General features: G+C 44.8%; 1 protein-coding gene across 2 annotated transcripts in view; it reads right to left on the reverse strand.

The window, feature by feature from the left end:
- The window catches only part of LANCL2 (LanC like glutathione S-transferase 2), a 65,515-nt gene extending 54,192 nt beyond the window's left edge, over positions 1–11,323 (reverse strand). Inside the window, exon 1 of one of the 2 annotated variants that reach the window (XM_002833054.5) lies at positions 10,278–11,323. In XM_002833054.5, the coding sequence (XP_002833100.2) occupies positions 10,278–10,481 (204 nt within the window). In that variant the 5' untranslated portion in view covers positions 10,482–11,323. Of the gene's footprint in view, positions 1–9,536; positions 10,180–10,277 lie in introns of those variants that run through there. The other variant, XM_054560559.2, reaches the window with a different exon arrangement.
- Positions 11,324–18,551: the final 7,228 nt, after the last annotated feature.

The following is an 18,551-nucleotide window of genomic DNA, read 5'->3' on the forward strand; positions in this document are numbered from 1 at the left end:
GCTTTGCAGGGCTGTCCATGTGGAGTCTGGTGGATCCTGAGCCCCATGAAAGGAATGCACTGACTCTGTCTAAGACTGTTGCTGCCCTTCACTGCTATCATAAAACCTCTACGGTGAAGCTACAACTATTACCCCCATTTTACAAATGAGAACTATGAAGCACAGGAGAGAGGTAAAGTAACTTAACAAAAGTGGTATCAACAGTAAGGGGCAGACTGGAGTTTAGACCCAGGCAGCTACTCCAGACTACAAGCGCTAGAAACCTTTATGGTAGGCAGAATGGCCCCCAAAGATGTCCTGGAACCTGAAACAGGTCACAGACCACAAAATAGGGAGAGCATGCTGGATTATCCAAGCGGGGCCCATCTAATCCCATAAGCCCATAAAAGGAGAGAACCTTCTCCTATTGAAGTCAGAAAAATAGGGCAGAAGGCGAAATCAGAGAGATGTGAAGTGTGAGAGTGACTTGATCTGCGGGTGCTGGAAAGACCATGTGGAAAGCATGGGCAGGGCTCAGGTGGCACTGAGGAGCAAAGGCCAGCCAGCAAGGAAGTGGGGAACACTCCAGCAGCCAGTGAACTGGATTTGGCCAACAGCTTCAATGAGCAGGGAAGCAGATTCACCCTCAGGGCCTCCAGGAGAGAAGGCAGCCTTGAAGACGCTTTGACTTTGGCCTTATGAAATTCTAAGCAGAGGAGCCAGCAGACCAGACTGTACCTGGACTTCTGACTTCATTTTAAAGATGATAAATAAATAGGTGCAGCTTTAAACTGCAAAATTGGTGGTATTTATGGCAACAATGGAAAAAGAATACAACTTTCTTAGCTAATCCTTCAAGTGACTTTGGAATGGCCAAGCAACAGAGTCTGCCTTGGTAACTCTGAGAAAGACCCTGGAGGAAGAAGCCTCTCACAGGCATCTCAGAGAAAGACAGGAGCTCGCTGTTCGAAAAGCAGGGGGGCATTCTGTGCTGAGGGACAGAGATGATATTTAAAATGCACTTAGGAGAAAGCCATGGTCATTCCTGAGGAAACAAGTCATTCCATCTGAAAACTACGGAATATGCAATCATTCTCTTTCTAAAATATTTGTGTTCTTCTGTATTTTTTATGATAAATTTAGTGCTAGTTTGAGGAAATACAACCATACATAAAAATACAGAAAACTTTAAAAAGATTGACAATTAACTTGTAAAAAATTATGATGATCTTAACTACAAACAGAAGAGAGTGAAAAGTCTAAAAACAAGTGTTCAACATGTGCATAATAAATAGCTCCTAGAAAGAAAAAGGTACGTTTTGAATAGTTATGCATAAATTGAACATTTAGATATGAATAATACTTGAAATGCACCAGGAGAGCTTAATAAAATCATCTACTACACTCCTAATAAATGGGGTATTTGAGACACTAAATCTAACTTAATCTTCTTGATAATCCTAAAACAGCATTATCATCATGGTATGCATGCAGAAACTGAAGCTAAGAGAAAATAACTTGCCTACATTTTAAAGACGATAAAAATAGCTTTTTGATTCACATTTTACATATGTGATGATGTGCAAACTTTGCAAACTGTATACCATAAAGTAATTCTTTTCTTAGGAAAGATTTTAACAAACCTTTCTGCAGAGGGGTATGGGTTGAGGAAGTGCATTTCCTAATTCAGCTCTCCTAGGCTAATGATCACTTGTAATGTTAAACACATGAAGATATGATGAGATGTTATATACCTAGCAAGAGTGTGGGCTTGCTTTGTTCCATTTTGCAAACAAAATGAATAAAACAAAAGTCCCCCAATCCTTACCTCAAAGCTAATCACTACATGGGAAAAGCAGGCAGGGGTGGGGAGGCTATATCTTCTGACAGTAAAGAATTAGATGGTAGTGAAAACATCTACCTTCACTAGTGGTATTTTCAATAAACAGGTCCGTACCTAAACTGACTCTATCAAGATAACGCTATTTTGCAGAGGTGTTTGAAAATAGTTCATTCTGCTAAAAATAGTCATAGATTTAGATAATCTGGTCTGCTTCTGTTTTCTTATTTCAAACTCAGTAATATAATAGAAAATATTCTAGATTACATATCCTAAGCACACACACCTCAATCCAATTTTGACGTGTATCATAAAAATTCATCTGCTATGTATGCTTTGTAGGGGATATATGGCATAACCACAAGGAAGTTTACAATTGCAATCAAGAACCAAGGACAAACTGCTAAGTGACAATATATCAATACACTGCACACAAGGGCTCAAAACATACATAATTACAGTTCAAGGGACAAGGAACTCATGGAGATAGTAGGATTTTGTGGTCAAATTATCTTTAATTATGGAAAGCTCTCAGTGAAAAGTTAGGTTTTATTCTGATTAAACAATTGCTGCATGGTACTAACTAAAATCTATAAAAGACAGGAACATTTTCTGAAAAAGAAACTCAGTTTGTTGTTATATTGAATTCTATTCAAGCAAAATTTGCTCAAAACCTAGTCTGGCCCTAGCCAACTGCTAGTTGCCCTTACAGAGCACACTCTTCACCCAGAACTCCCAAAGCATATTACATAGTTCTTGACTTACAGTAGCCTGGAATGTCATCTAGGAGTCCAAGATGTAACATTCTAGATACAGAATAGCTTTTAAAATACAAAATTATATCATTAAATAAAATGCAAAAAATGCCTCTCATAAAAAATTTTTTTTTAATTTCAATAGATTTATTCAGTCAACAAACATTTACTACCTACTGCGTTATTTCAGTATCAAGCAGCGAGGATGTTCAAAAATAACTCCCTGGGTGCAATGGCTTACACCTGTAATCCCAACACTTTGGGAAGCTGAGGCAGGAGAGGAGAATCGCTTGGGCCCAGGAATTCAGGACTAGCCTGGGCAACATGGCAGGACCCCATCTCTACAAAAAAAAATTTAAAAATTAACTGGGTATGGTGGAATATACCTGCAGTCCCAGCTACTTGGGAGGCTGAGGTGGGAGGATCTCTTGAACCTGGGAGGTCAAGGCTGCAGTGAGCTATGATTGTGCCAGTGCAGTCCAGTCTGGGAAACAGAATGAGACCCTGTCTCAAATAAATAAATAAATATTTAAAAAATTAAAAAATAATAACTCAAGTATATTCAAGAAAAAAATTCCTGTTCTCAGAAAGGAGTAAAGTTAAGTGGGAAAAATAGAAATGAATTACAGTAAGCCCTTGGTAATCATGAATTAAGTGTTCAGAGCTCCTGTTTGAAGTTTCAAGCATAAACTTACGAATCTGGAGACCCAGGCTATGATAGATGACAATTTTCAATCTCGCTGAGGCCCAAAGGTGCACAGCATGAGCTGGTAGGTTCTACTGTGGGTAGAATTCCCAACCTCCATATTTCCAAGTGGTTTGGTTATTCCTTATCATCTCACCACCATCAACAGGAGTTCCACGCCCTTTCAGAGATGATGAGAGGAAGAATGTATGTGTACGGAATTCAGAAATCTGGAAACTATTGGCAATCTGAGGATATAGCCATATAAATATCGTACATCTAACCATATTTTCCTCAGGAAAAAAAGGAGACAATAAGCATTTCTTTAAAGAGCAAAAAACGTATGTATTTTTTCTGCATTCCACTGAAAATATAAAATGTAAACAAATTTTTCATTATCCCATTTTATACTCTAATACAAACAAACTATGTCTATAATAATGTTAATAGCTATCATTAACTGAACTCTTACTATTCACCTATGTATCAGTAACTATGTGTACCTAGGTACTAACTGTACTCAGCACCGTTCTGAATGTTTTAAATGTATTAACCTAATTAGCCATTATAACAACCCAGGGAGGAGGGGATGGTTATATTACATCTACATTATTAAAAGCTTTAGCAAATACGTTATATTACAACTATGTTATATTAAGAACCTCAGTTAGCCTTTCAATTTAACCATTTACATCAAGTTGATGAGGTAAGAAAACCAAGGTTCAGCGTGTGGTTAAACAACTTGCTCAAAGTCTATAAGTCATAAATGGCAGAAAAGTAGGAGTCAAACACAAGACTATTAAAACTGTTACCTGCTCTATGCTACATTTATTTCCAAAAGATGGAAAATGCTCACGTATAATATCTTCTTAGTTTCCTCTCCATAGTCTTACCATTACCCTTCCACATCAATTATCTTTCCACATCAGGAACTGAAAACTGGCTGGAGGTTAATTAAGTTCATATTAAAAGAAAATTTAATAAAGCTATATGTAGAACAGTTTTCCTCAATGCTTCTCAAATTTATGAGTACTCTGGCACGAGGATCTTGTTAAAATGCAGACTGCGGTTCCTTGGGTTTGGAGTGGGATCTGCATTTCTAACAATCTTTGAGGAACTGCTTATGATTTAGGTCCACAAACCTCACTTTGAGAAGTTGTAGAGTATATTCCCCCACCTTCCACTTGACACACACACACACACACACACACAATTTAGTTCATTTTGAATAAAAAGAAAAAAATTACATTTCTCTGGGTATTAGGGTAGTACTGATTTCCTTATGCTTCCATGATATATTATGAGGTTAAACAAATTTTAAAGCTTCAAAACAAAAATATGGAAAATTAAATGAAGATTGTATCAAATTATAGACAAGTTTTCCTGATTTTTTTCTGTGGAAAAAGTTGTAAAGTCCTTTGGATTGACCAGAAACTATAAAACTCCTGGAAGAGAACATGGGGAAAAGCTCCTGGACACTGGCCATAGCAATAATTTTTTGGTATGACACCAAAAGCTCATGGCACAAAAGCAGAAATAAACAAATATTACTATATCAAATTAAAAAGCTTCTGCACAGCAAAGGAAACAATTCTCAAAATGAAACAGCAGCACATGAGCTGGGAAAAATTCCTTGAGCCCAGGAGTTTGAGACCAGCCTGGGCAACATGGCAAAACCCTGTCTCTACAAAAAATACAAAAACTAGTTGGGCGTGGTGGTACCTGCCTGTGGTCCCAGCTACTCAGGCAGCTGTGGTGGGAGGATAACTTGAGCTTGGGAGGGAGCCACAATCGTGCCACTGCATTCCAGCCTACAACAGAGTGAGACCCTGTCTCGAAAAAAAACAAAACAAAACCCAAAACCATACAGAGATAGAGAACAAAACAGTGATTACTGGAGGCAGTAGGTTGGAGGAAGGAGAGGAAATGGTCAGAGGATACAAAATGGCAGATATGTAGGACAAACAAGTCTAGAGCTCTAATGTACAACATGAAAACTACAGGTAATAAAAATGCACTGGATGTGGGATTCACGCTAAGTGAATACACTTCAGCAGCTCTGGCCACAGAAAAAACAATGGGTAATTATGTGACATTGGGAATATATTAATTTGCCTCTCCATAGAAACCATTTTACTACCTATATGTATCACATAACATTTATATTGTATATTTAAGGTGGTATATACAATATATATTTGTATATATTGTATACAATATATACAATAATATATTGGTATATATATTTACCAATAATAAGGTGGTATATATATTTAAGGTGGTATACCTTAAATATACAATTTTAAATTTCATTTTAAAAGAATCCTTCCAATCCATCAAGTCCTTCAGCATCAACTCCAATCACTCTCTTCGGCCTCAATACCCCCAGTGCCAGTCATGCTCCCGCTTCTCCAGTCATGCCGTACTCCTTGATATTCTCATAATGTGGTATCCCTTAAGTCCTTGCTCATGGAGTTCCCTACCTGAGCCTGGAAAACCCCCACTTAATCTTTCAAGGACCACGCAAGTATCATTTTAGTCTAAAAAGCCTTCCCTGATGCGAATGGGCAGAATTAACATGTTTCTTTCTTCTCTTGTGCCCCCAAGATATTCTTTACATACTGTCACTTACCGTAGTACTCATTGCAGGGTTCTGGAGGCTACACCTAGCAATGGTGCAGTATCACAGCAATTTCTCTGCCAACCAATGAGGTATGGCCATGACCTCTCTGACAAGTTCAAGATTTCAGCTCTGGCTGAGGACTCTACAGTTTACGGTATTTATGCTCCTGTATAACCCCTCCACTTGAGCGTGGGCTGGATTTACTGTCTTGCTTCTAATAGCACACAATATGGCAGGCGTGATGGTATGTCACTTCTGAGATTACATAATAAATACAATGACTGCAGCTTCCATCCTGGGTGCTCTTGCACACTTTTCTCTTTGATCACTCAGTCTCAGGGAAGCCAGCCATTATGTCATGAGGCAGCCCTACGGAGCTGCCCATGTGGTTAGACACTGAAGCCTCCAGAAAACACCTAGCAAGGCCGACTAACAACCATGTGAATGAGCTTGGAGCAGATTCTCTCTCCCAGTTAAGCCTCAAAATGACAGCAGCCCTGGTTCAGAGCTTGAGTGCAGCTTCTCCAGAGACCATGAGCCAGAACCACCCAGCTAACCTGCAGCTGGATTCCTGACTCTCAGACACCGCATGAGATCATAAGTGTTTATAAAGATGCTAAGTGTTGGGATAATTATTACACAGCAACAGAGCTAATCACAGGGGCCTTTACTCGAATGCCCTCTCAGCCCTAGGGGTGGGGCTGCTCCTTCTGTCTGCTATTCCTATACTCTTCAGAGTTCTCTTTCCTTCTCATGAGACAATCTCTCGTTACTCCAGTCTCACAGTTCATAAGAATTCTTTAAGTTAAACTTTCCCTATTAAACTCTGCGTGGTATCCATCTCCTGGTTGGACTTGAACATCAGTTAAAGCTGCTGCTGCTGCTGGTCAGAGATTAAATCATGATTCAGTTCCTAGAGCTGGGCTCAATTCCCCTTAAGTCCATGGCCACAACAAAATCAAGTAAAAAGCAGGAAATGGCTGTTAGATGAGTAACTAAGAGTGTCTGCTTCACAGGCCTTCCATAATTAAAAACAACTGCTACTACACTGGTTCACTGCTTTTCATAATATTGGCCCAATATTGTAAAAAATGTTATAAACACCAATTTATGGAAATATGGCTCAGAGAAGCCGATTTGAGTGGTTTTAGAATCAGAGGCTAATTTTATTGACTGATCACACCACACACCTAGGCAGCCAAACTAAAATGAGATAGAGTGAATGACTTAAAGAATACTTAGTAATAAAATGTTATTGTGTTGGTAGATTTTTGTAATCGTTACTCGGTAACATCATGGAGAGAAAATTATTCAATGCTTAACTTACAAATTAACAAGTTACCCTAGGGATACCACAAAGTTCAACAAACTGGGTGGCTTAAAACCACATAAATTTATTTTCTCATAGTTCTGGAGCCTACAGCTCCAAAATCAACGTATCAACAGGGCCATGCTCTCCATCAAACTTACAGAGGAGAATTCTTCCTTGCCTCTCCTAGTTTCTGGTGTTGACTGGCAATTCCAATCTCTGCCTCCATCATCACATGACCACCTTCTTTCTCCCTATGTCTCTTTCTTCTCTTTTACAATTCTTTTTAAAAAAGAGACAGGGTCTCACTATGTTGCCCAGGCTAGTCTTGAACTCCTGCCCTCAAGTGATCCTCCTGCCTCAACCTCCCAAAGTGCTGGTATTACAGGCATGAGCCATCACACCCGGCTCTCTTCTCTTCATATAAGAACACCAGTCATATTGGATTAAGAACCCATCACATTCCAGTATGACATCATCTTAACTAATTACATCTGCCATGACCTTATTTCCAAATGTCACATTCTGAGGTTCCAATGGGTTAGGACTTCAACCTTCAATACCTTTTTTTCTGGTGGGGGACACAATTCAACCCATAACACCCTCATTTTCATGAAATTTCATGTCTATCAAAAACAATGCATAGTGTGATATCCTCAAATTGCATTCTTAACAGATTTTTAAAACCAAAAATTTAATGTCAATCATAAAAAAAATTAATAGGGAGGACAGTGGAGTTCAACTCATTCATTTTATCTGATGACTTTCCAATAACCAAGAAGCAATCTTTCCACTTTTAAAATCACTATCCATCTCTCCCTTCAACGTGCTCTCATTTTCATATTCAAGAACAATATGATGTCCATTTCTCTTTCTTTAGCATATACTCACAACCACTGGCATAGGTCCCCACCCCAACTTACATTTCATTGCAGAGATATCACAAGCCCCATTAGTTACTTGTAGTCTAATTTTCTTTTCAACATAAATCAGGTATACAGCTGAAGTCAAAAATCACATTTATCCAGATACAAAGGGTAAAAAGAAAAATACGCAATTTCAAAACTTTGAGTTGAATTAGTGTTTATCTCCTGTGAGGTTGCAAATGAAACTCATCTGCTTCCCATGTCTCTAACATTATTTTTATTATTCTCATGTCAAGAGTTCATTTCATTCATCTTTCACTAAGCATTGCTGTAACCTACTTACTCCAAGGATGGTACTGAGATGGCCACTGGTAATAAGAATGAATGATGCAGTTTTTTCAATGCTTGCCAGATTTTTATTTTTGTTATTAAAAAATGAAACACTAAGTCACAAATGAAACACATATTTGTATGTAAAAATAGAAGAAATTTAGAGAAAAACCAATATTGAATATGAATTCTAAACCGTGTAACTTAAATCAAGGGGAAGAGATGAACATTTATTGAGGCCTTTCTTAAGGTACCACATCAGGCAGTTTGCTAGGCAATTTATATGCTTCATCTAATTCAGAAACATCCCCATCAGTTAGGACTTGTTCCCACAGGTTTGCTTGCTTTTGGTTTTTGAGACTGCGTCTAGCTCTGTTGCCCAGGCTGGAGTGCAATGGTGCAATCTCCACTCACTGCAACCTCGACCTCCGAGGCTCAAGCGATTCTCATACCTCGGCCTCCCGAGAAGCTGAACAACAGGCGTCCACCACCATGCTCAGCTAATTTTTGTTATTATTATTTTTTTTTTTGTAGAGACGGTGTTTCGCCATGTTGGCCAGGCTGGTCTCGAACTGCTGGGCTCAAGCAATCAGCCCGCTTCGGCCTCCCAAAGTGCTGGGATTACTGGCGTAAGCCACCGCGCCCGGCCTGTTTCGAGTTTTTAACCACATTCAAGAAGAGAGAGGTTTACAGAATTCACTTGCCTTAGATTCCATATTCAGACCAATGGCTCTTTCAAAATTACCTTCTTAGTTTTAGCCAAATATGAAATACATGGAGATCCAAGGAGGTGAAGTGGACATTGGAACACGTACCTCAGTGGAAAAAGAAAACCTGGTAAAGGTACGGTTTTACCAAGCATGAAAACAGTTGTGCTGATATTCAATCTTCTATTTTATTCCCACTTTTTGCCTCCCACGTTAGATTCTGTTCAGATAGCCCGTGAAGGGTGACAGGGTATGCCACCCCAAAAATATGTCTCTGGCATAAGGACTATTTTAAGCTAAAAGCACTTCAAAAACAGAAGAGTGCTCTAAACTGCCCCCTTTTCTTCCTAAAAGAAGATAAAACTCCTGTAAAAGATGGCCTCCCTACGCCAGGAACAAAGAAACACTCGGCACCAGAGCCGAGCAAAGCGGAGATTCCTACCCAGACGTGGTTCAAGCAGTTCCATCTTCCGTTAGCCTCCCCGCACACTTTACTCTCCCACAGCTGCCGCTCTTGGTTCTGCCTAGCATAAAAGTATTTGGGTTTTGCCATTTCTTTGTGTCTTTTTCACGTAAAACATATTCAAGAGATGTATATGTTTTTCTCCTGTTAATCTGTTTTATGTCAATGTAACGCTCTGACCCACCTCGCGACACTAAGAAAGTCAAGTTTGGCCTCCCCTTACACCCGCTTCCCATTCCTGGGCACACAGACACTAATAAATCTACACGGACAATGCTTCTTTGTCGGCGGGAGCCCAGTGACCAGATATGGCCAAGGAAATCCAGCCTCCGGGCCACTTCTGAGGAGCAGGTCGCCGGCGGAGCGCTCCGCCGCGCAGGGGCGGGAGGTGTCCGCGGGCCTCACGGGTACACAAGCCCGCATCGCGAACCGCCGCTCGGGCCAACAAGGAAAGCGGACTGTCCGCGTATTTCAAAGGCGCGTTGGGGCCAGGAGGGCCGAACTGCTGGAACGTGGCTCATGCAGTTGAAGCCCACGGACCCTAAGCGCCGCTCACCAGGAAAGCCCGGAGACAGGGGCCAGCCACTATCACCCCGCGCCCTCCCGCCCGAGGCCCTCCCAAGCCCGGCGCGCTCCAGTGACGTCACGCCTGGCGGAGGGTGGACGCTACCACCGCCGCGCTCCCCCTCCGGCGCCCCTGCGGCCAGGCCGCAAACTCACCTTCCCGTCCTCATGAAAAGGGAGGCCGGGCTCATCCGTGGTGGCCGGGGGACGAACACAGCCTGTCTCTTCGGCCGCTCCGGCGGCGAGCAGCGCCCCGGCGGCGGCCTCGTAGTCCGGGAAGGGGTTGGCGAACGCCCGTTCCTCCATTTCTGCCTCCCCTCCCAAGTGGAGCTTCAGCCTCTTTGACATGGTCTCGCCCATCTCCGCCGCGGTACGGCGCGCGGGCGGGGACAAACCTCCTGTCCCGGCGCTGCAGCTCGCCCCGCCGCCGCCGCCGCCGCCTCCTCCGGGGGCCCGCGCAGAGAGCGTCCTCTAGGAGGAGCGAGGCCGCGCGCTGGCGGGAGGAGCGGGGCCTCTGAGCGTGCACTGCCTCGTCGCGGGCTGTTAGCACATCAGACGGCCGCGGAGGCGGTGGGCGCGGTGCCTCTGCCCTGTTCCTGGCGCCTTTGCCCTGCTCCCGAAGGGGAGGAGCGGGCTCGCGGGAGCGCCCAGCGGTTCACAGCCTGCTCGCGTCTCCTCGCACCTTCCCCGTGGCCCGCAGAGCCAGTCCGCGGCGACGCGCACGGCAGGGGCTGGAGGCCCGGGGTCGGGATCGCTGCGCCCGGCCAGCCCCCTCCGCGATTTCCAGAGAAAACCGAACGCCCGCTAGGGCCACGCTCCCGCGTGGAAAACCTGTGGAGAAGAGGTTGCTGTCACTCAAGGTGTGTGCGCGTCGCCGACCGGGGCGAGCGCAGCCCCTGGCGCGCCGTCGTCAGCCTGCATTTCACCGGCCCCTGCTGCGCCAGCCCAAAAGAATAGCAGCAGTTCTTTGTTTGATATTAAGAAGAAAAAAAAAAATCTCTTCTAAAGAACAGAATTTCAAAACAGCCTAAAACACTGCAAGGCTAGTCTCCGAGGGATGGGGGAGGGAGACAGTCCCTCCTATTCATCACTGTTGGAGGGGGGTGTCTGGGAGGAGGAGCCACAGGCCTTTTTTTTTTTCTTTTTATGTTTTATGTTCAGTCCCTTTGTTTTGAATAAATGGACATCTTTGATACCGGGACATAAAATGAAAGCATACTTAATTATCCAAATATTTTATCGACCAGAAAGAGTCCTCCAGTGTTAATTGGCAAAGAGCATAGTATGTATTATAAAAAGGACAAAAGCAACCAGATCTTTACATTTATGTAATCGTGATGTGGTTTACTTCAGTCTTCATTGGTTCTCTTTATTTTTGTTGTTTGTTTACAACCAAATACGTGTAATGATTTCTGCTCCTTGAGGAAAATGTCTTATTTCCGTTTTCTTCCGTTCAGTAAACATTGACTGAGCACCAAATGGTACTAGGTGATGAAGAAATAAGAGATTAAAAAGATAGTTTTGGCTCTCTGGGGATTCCCAGTTATTGGGTGAGAAAAGCAAGGATTACAGCATAGCTGATGTAGGTGCTTTTCTGGAAGCAAGAAAAATACACGTTAATGTAAAAAGTGACATGATGAAGAAAAACACAGTGCCGAGCACAGGGAAGGCTCGGTCCCTCCTGCCTCCGTGGCCTCAGTGGAGTGATGTGGGAAAGTCTGGCTTCCCACTACCTCTTCTAGTGTCCCCCCAACCCCACAAGGGCTGGACATGTGAAACACACCCCACCAAGAACATGACCATGGGAAGGTACAGTGTAGAAGAAAATCATTTTAAAGGGGGCACTCAGCATAACTATCCTCAAAGTTCAGGGAAGCAGAACAGATAACAACAGATGACTGTTATAGCAGCATCCCTTAGCTCCACTTTCCTGCTTTCCCCTTTCCTGGGGTCTTTTCTCCCACCAAATTTTCATACCTACACGGTGTAGGAAAATCCACTCCAGGAACTACTGATGCCGACATGGTTTAGGAGCCATCCTTATCCCGCCACAGGGACTTAACTTGACAAAATAACCCACGGTGATATTCCCCAAAGTCTGGGGAACTATCACGCCTTGGACAGGTACAGCAGAAACGTCCACTGCGGGCTTTGTTAGGCTAAGCCTAGTGAATTCTGAGCTCTCCCTACCCAGGAGGGAAGTGAAGATTGTCTCTTCTTCCTGCAGTCTGCTGGTGGATAACTGGCAACTGTTGGCAAGTACACAAACCTGTCCTAAAGAAAACCAATGTTTTCAAAAGCTGAAAAATCGAAACCCAATGTAAGGAATCGGCGTATTTTCCTAAATGCTGTTTTATCGGCAGATCCCCTGCCCTCCTGGACAGCTCACTGACACTATTTTATGGAGAAGTGGTAGGTTCCCTTTCTTCAGCCTCCTGTCGCCTGGGGGTTTTTTAATGCAGAGCACAGGGGATCCCTTCTGTGGCCCTTTTACACCCAGGGCTATCTTCCCCCGTGGCCACTCTTGAGCTCTTGAGTAGTACAGAGACCTTGGTCAGTGGCTTGAAATTACAACTTTATTTTCCTTAGGACAAGCCAAATTCTTAGGACACCCTCCCCACTCTTCTGTGTAAGAGAAGGGCAAGAGGACATAGATGCCGGCCCAAAGCACACCCGAGGAGTCGTGAGGACCCCTGGCAACTGACCTTTCAAAGGAAGACAGAATCGAAGGACACGATGTGGGAGAGGGCGGCATTGTGGCACCACGTTGAGATCTGGGGCGCCGCTCAGGCTGCGGGCACTGGGCGGAGCAGCACCTGGGGAAGCTGCCGGGTGCGGTGCTTGGGTCACGGCCCTCCGGGGAGGCCACCGGGTGCGGTGCGGGGCAGGGCCGGGCCTTACGGGGTGGCCGGCGGGTGCGGAAGTTGCTGCCAGGGGAGGGTGTGCTCATCCTTGAAGATCTGAGTCAAAATAGGCAGTGTCATCCTCTTCCATTCCCCAGCACCTAATGTGGCTGCCCCAAACGCCGCCGAGCTTGAGCTCCCTTCTAAAGCCACAGCAGGCAGCAAGGCGGAGAGGAGCCCCGGAGGCGGGAGGTCACTGGGGGGCGGGGATGGGGGTTTCGGGGCACAGGGCAGCGGTGACTGCCCGCAGGGGCAAGCCCGGGCTTCCCGCCTGCGGCGGCTCCCCCACCAAGTGGGGCCTGAGACAGGAGGAGCTGAGGTGGGGGCGCCTCCCTGAGAAACGCCACCTCTCATCTGGAGCGCCCCAAAGGTGAGAGGAAGACGATGGAAAACCTGGGGCACGAGGGCTCTCACTGTGGGGTTCAGCCATCGCCGAGCCATGGGGCCCCGCAGACAGCCCCGGCTCTCCTCTTTACCCCAGAGTCAGGTACCAGCCTCTGGCCCGGGAACCAAGCCTCAGGTGCTTGCAGGGCTAGAATGTATGGTTCTGAGAACTGCGTGGTGCTGGATCAGAACCACGTGGGGCCTGTATTATGTATTTCAAAACTTCACGCTTCCCTGCAGCCTCAACACCGAAAACAGGCAGTGAGCCGCCCTCTCCCCCACCCCGCCCAGGTGACCAGATGCCCCAGCGTGGTGAGCTGGCCCTGCCACAGTTCCCCTTCCTGCCCTCCCGGACTGTGACCTAGTGACAGAGATTCTTTGCTCTACAAAACTAGTCAGGCTCCTGAATCTCCTCCAAGGCCCATCTGCACACTTCCTTATAAAATCCAGTTTTAGCAAAGAGCCTTGCTAAGTCACTTTAGCAAGAACCACCCCCTAATATGTGATCACCCCCATTATTTGACCAGGTTCCCCGTCTCTCACCATCCCCTAGATGATGTCAGATCAACCTGGCCTGTGTTCAGCAAGAAGCCTATTAGGTAAGATTAGTCAGTACCCACCTTCCCCTTCATGTTATCTCTTAGTAATTTTCCATCCAGCCACCCCCACCTTGCTTCTTGGCTATCCATTTCCACTTGTATTGGGAATTAAGCTCAATCTTTCTCCCTACACTGCAAAATCCCATCGTGGTGGGCCCCATACCATTAAGGTCCTCAATAAAGTCAGCCTTACCGTGTGCTGTGAATGATGTGAATGTTTTTCCTCTCTAAAAGTCATGTTGAGACTTCATCCCCAGTGTGACAGTAACCCATTCATGGATGAAGGGATTAACGGGTTGTCTTGGAGTGGGACTGTAGCTCTATATGAAGAAGAGAGGCCTGAGCTGGCACACTCAGCCCCTCGCCATGGGGTGCTCTGTGCTGCCTCGAGACTCTGCAGAGACTCCCCACCAACAAGAAGGCCCTTGCCATGTGTGGCCCTTTGACCTTGGACTTCTCCAATTCCAAAACTGTAAGAAATAAATTCCCTTTCTTTATTAATTACCTAGTTTCAGGTATTATAAGCAACAGAAAACAAATTAAGACCCTGTGCTTTAACAGTTGACATTGAATAATTTTCCTGTAATATTGAGACGCTCACCACACCGATGAAGCCCCACCTGCTTTTTGCTTGTGTCCACCCTGACCCCCAGTGACAGCACTGGCCCACAGGTCCGCACTCCCTCTGCTCTCCTCCCACGTGGTGGAGCCCCTCCCTTTGCAGGGTGGCCCCTTCATGGTGCACAGTGACTGCCTCTCTAAGACCTGGAAGCACAGTCAACTTTTCTGTGCCTCCCCTGTGTCCCCATTGTGGCCGCACCTGACTGATCATGAAAGAATGGAAAACAGGGTCTCTGTCCACAGTAACACCTGTGAAAGGGTGGTAGGAGAAGAGAAGGTAGTTGTGCTGAGTGAAGGAACTAACTGTGCATTTTCCCCACCTCACTGCAGACCACATGTGTGGGGACTCTGAGGGTTCTGGTGCTGCGGCCATCATGCCTGTCAGCGTGACGGAGACAGTATGGCACCCTGAAGAGCAGTGGCAGCACTCAGGAGTAGACCTGTTCATGAACATAAGACACATACCAGGACAACTCTTAAGATTTGGGAGGAGACTGGTTTGCAGGCAATGAGCCAGTGAAATATGAGTTACTATGTTACTGTTCACCTGACGGTATTCATAGGTTAGTGGGATCTGCTTTACCTGGCACAAAGAGCAGCTGCAGCGGCCAGATCTTTTCTCTAAAATATACAAAAGTATTTTTCCTTAACAAGTGCTATAAGGTACTGCCTCAGGTCTCAGGTTGCTGTTTCTGCCTTTAGCTACATGATTATTTTCTTTTCTTTCCTTTTCTTTTTTTGAGGCAGAGTCTCGCTCTGTTGCCCAGGCTGGAGTGCAGTGGCACGATCTTGGCTCACTGCGAGCTCTGTCTCCCAGGTTCACACCATTCTCCTGCCTCAGCCTCCTGAGTAGCTGTGACTACAGACACCCACCACCATGCCCGGCTAATTTTTTTGTATTTTTAGTAGAGACGGGGTTTCACCGTGTTAGCCAGGATGGTCTCGATCTCCTGACCTCGTGATCCACCCACCTCGGCCTCCCAAAGTGCTGGGATTACAGGCGTGAGCCACCGTGCCCCGCCTACATGATTATTTTCTTACTTCTTCTCCATGCAAAGAAATAGGCTTCTTTTGACACAGCCTGGACTTCATTTGATGCAGCTTCTCCTTTTATAAAGAATGTGCTGGCTAGCTACTTCACTACCTGGTGTCCCAAGCAGATAATAGCACAGAAACCATCCCCCTCTCTGCCATGTGTCCATCTCTCATGGGATGTCAGGCTTAGTGTGAGGCATTTTGACATTGTTGAAACTATGGGTAAGGCTGCCCTCTAAGAATGGGTGAGAATTCCTCTTAAGTGAGTGGATGTCAGTCTTACTCGTCTTCCAGCTGGACCATATAGACAGGAGTCGGGACTCCTGCTCCACTCAGAGCCCCACCCTCTTGGTCCAGACATGGAGGAATCCAGTTATGTCTGGTGGGACACTTGGATGGCTCCTGCCTCATGGAGGCAAGTCTGCAGCTAGGCTGGAAAGGGATTATGACAGGACCCCTGTTTAAGGGGAATACATTGTACATTTTAAACCACATTATTATGTATGTGCTATCTTGATCTGTTCCCATTTTTCTTTGGAGCCTGATAGAGTTTGAATCCATGTCCCTGCCCAATTCTCTTATTGAAATGTAATCCCCATTGTTGGAAGTGGGACCTGGTGGAAGGTGATTGGATCGTGGGAGTGGATTTCTCATGAACAGTTTAGCACCATTTCATTGGTGATGTCCTTATGATAGTGAGTGATTTCATGAAATCTGGTTGTTCAAAAGTGTGCAGCACCCCACCCCCCCTTCACTATCTTACTCCTCCCCTGGCCATATGACATGCCTGCTCCCCCTTTGCCTTCTGCCATGATTGTAAGCTTCCCAGGGCCTCCCCAGAAGCCAAGCAGATCATCATGCTTCCTGTACAACCTGCAGAACCAAGAACCAATTAAACCTCTTTTCTTCATAAATTACCCAATCTCAGGTATTTCTCTATAGCATATGAATACAGACTAATACAAGCCTTACTAAAGTCTTGTTTTAGCAATTTCAGTTTGCGCTCACTCATATCACAGGAATGGAGCCCATCTGGGGTCAGAGCATCAAAGGGAGGGAGCGGTGCCCAGTCTGCCATCAGCAGGGGGCAGCCGTGGAAGTTAAGAAAACCCCAGAGGGTGTAAATCTTGGGGAAAAGGAGTTGGAGACACAAGATCCAGTTACCCTCCCCATCTGGTGCTTCTCCATTTATTTTCATGTTTGGAGGATCTGTCCTGGTTATTTCAAGGATACAGTGAGTTCCTTAAACGTCCTAAGAAGCTGTCCTGTGAGTGTAGGTCCTAAATTGTTCTCTTCTCATAAAGACCCGGTAAGCCACCTAGGAGAAGAATATAAAAGGTAGAGGCTCCATGTCTGGGTATATGCCCAAGAGAAATTAAAACATAAGTCAACGGGAAGACTTGTACATGAATGTTCATGGCAGCATTACTAATAGCAGCCAAAAAGTGTAAACAATACACACATTCCTCAACTGATGAATGGAAAAATGAAATGTGGCACTGTATGTCTCTACAAGAGAATATTATTCAACACTGAAAAGGAATGAAGTATTGATACTTGCTATGACATGGATGAATCTTGAAAACATACTAGACCAGGAAGCCAGTCACAAAATGGCAAATATTGTCTGATCCTATTTATATGAAATGTCCAGAATAAGCAAATTCATAGAGACAGAAAGCAGCTTAGGAGTTACCAGGGGCTGCTAGGAGGAAGAGATGGGGAGTGACTTCTTAACAAGTCAGGGTTTTGCTTTAGGAATGACCACAATGTTCTGGAACTAGGTAGTAGTGATGATTACATAACATTGTGAACAAACTCAATGCCACTGAATTGTGCACCATAAAATATTTAAAATGGTGAATTTTATGTTATGTTTATTTTACCACACGAAAGGGAATGCAGTATCAATACATGTGATAACATCGATGAACCTTGAAAACATTGTGTTAAGTGAAAGAAGCCAGTCATGGAAGATCACACATTGCATGATTCCATTTCTATGAACTGTCCAGAATAGGCTAATCTATTAAGACAGAAAAAATAGTCAATATCAGGAGCTGATGGGAGGAGGATGGGAACCGATGGCTAAGAGGTATGGGGTTTCTTTTTGTAGTGATGAAAATGATCTAAAATGAATTATGGTGATAGTTGCACAACTCTGTGAATACACTGAAAGCCACTGAATTGTACACTGTATAGGAATGAATTATATGGTATGTGAATTATATCTTAGTAAAGCTGTTACACACACACAAATCAAGGGACTGATGACCAGTACCTAGATAGCAGGGTGCCATGATTTGCCTATCAAATAATGCAGGTAGAAAAAATGACTGATCTAGCTTATATAATACTAGGTGAGGTGGAGAGACTCAAAACACCTGGGCTCCACACTAGGACATACATTTTTTACTAATTAGAGGACGAAAAGAAGGCTTTGGATGTGAGCATTGGATGCTTCCTTCAAATGTGCTGTGACTTGGCCCCATGAGACTTAGTGTGCTGGGCAGAGGAAGAAAGAGAGAAGGATAAAGAGAAACAGACATGGATGGAATAAAGTCACTCTAGGCTCTTCCTCAACGATGTCCAAGTTCTTCTCCCATCCCTGGGATTGGCCACGCCTGGCAATGCCAACTGGATGGGGTGCCCCAAGCCCTATGGGACATACAAGGGTTCGTTCTCATTTCTTCCCTTTGGAGAACTCTCCGTCCCTCTACATCCTGCCCTGCAGATACCCCAGAAGTTCTAGGACTTGTATCTCTGGAGTTTTCCTGGGGTATCTGTAGCTGGAACTTGTGGGGTTTTCCAGGAGGATAGCCTGGAGAGACATTAAGCCACAAGAATGGTGCTGTTACAATGACTTGGGGTGATTCAAATTGTTTATG

This window comes from Pongo abelii, chromosome 6 (assembly GCF_028885655.2).
Source record: "Pongo abelii isolate AG06213 chromosome 6, NHGRI_mPonAbe1-v2.0_pri, whole genome shotgun sequence".
NCBI classification, from domain to species: Eukaryota; Metazoa; Chordata; class Mammalia; order Primates; family Hominidae; genus Pongo; species Pongo abelii.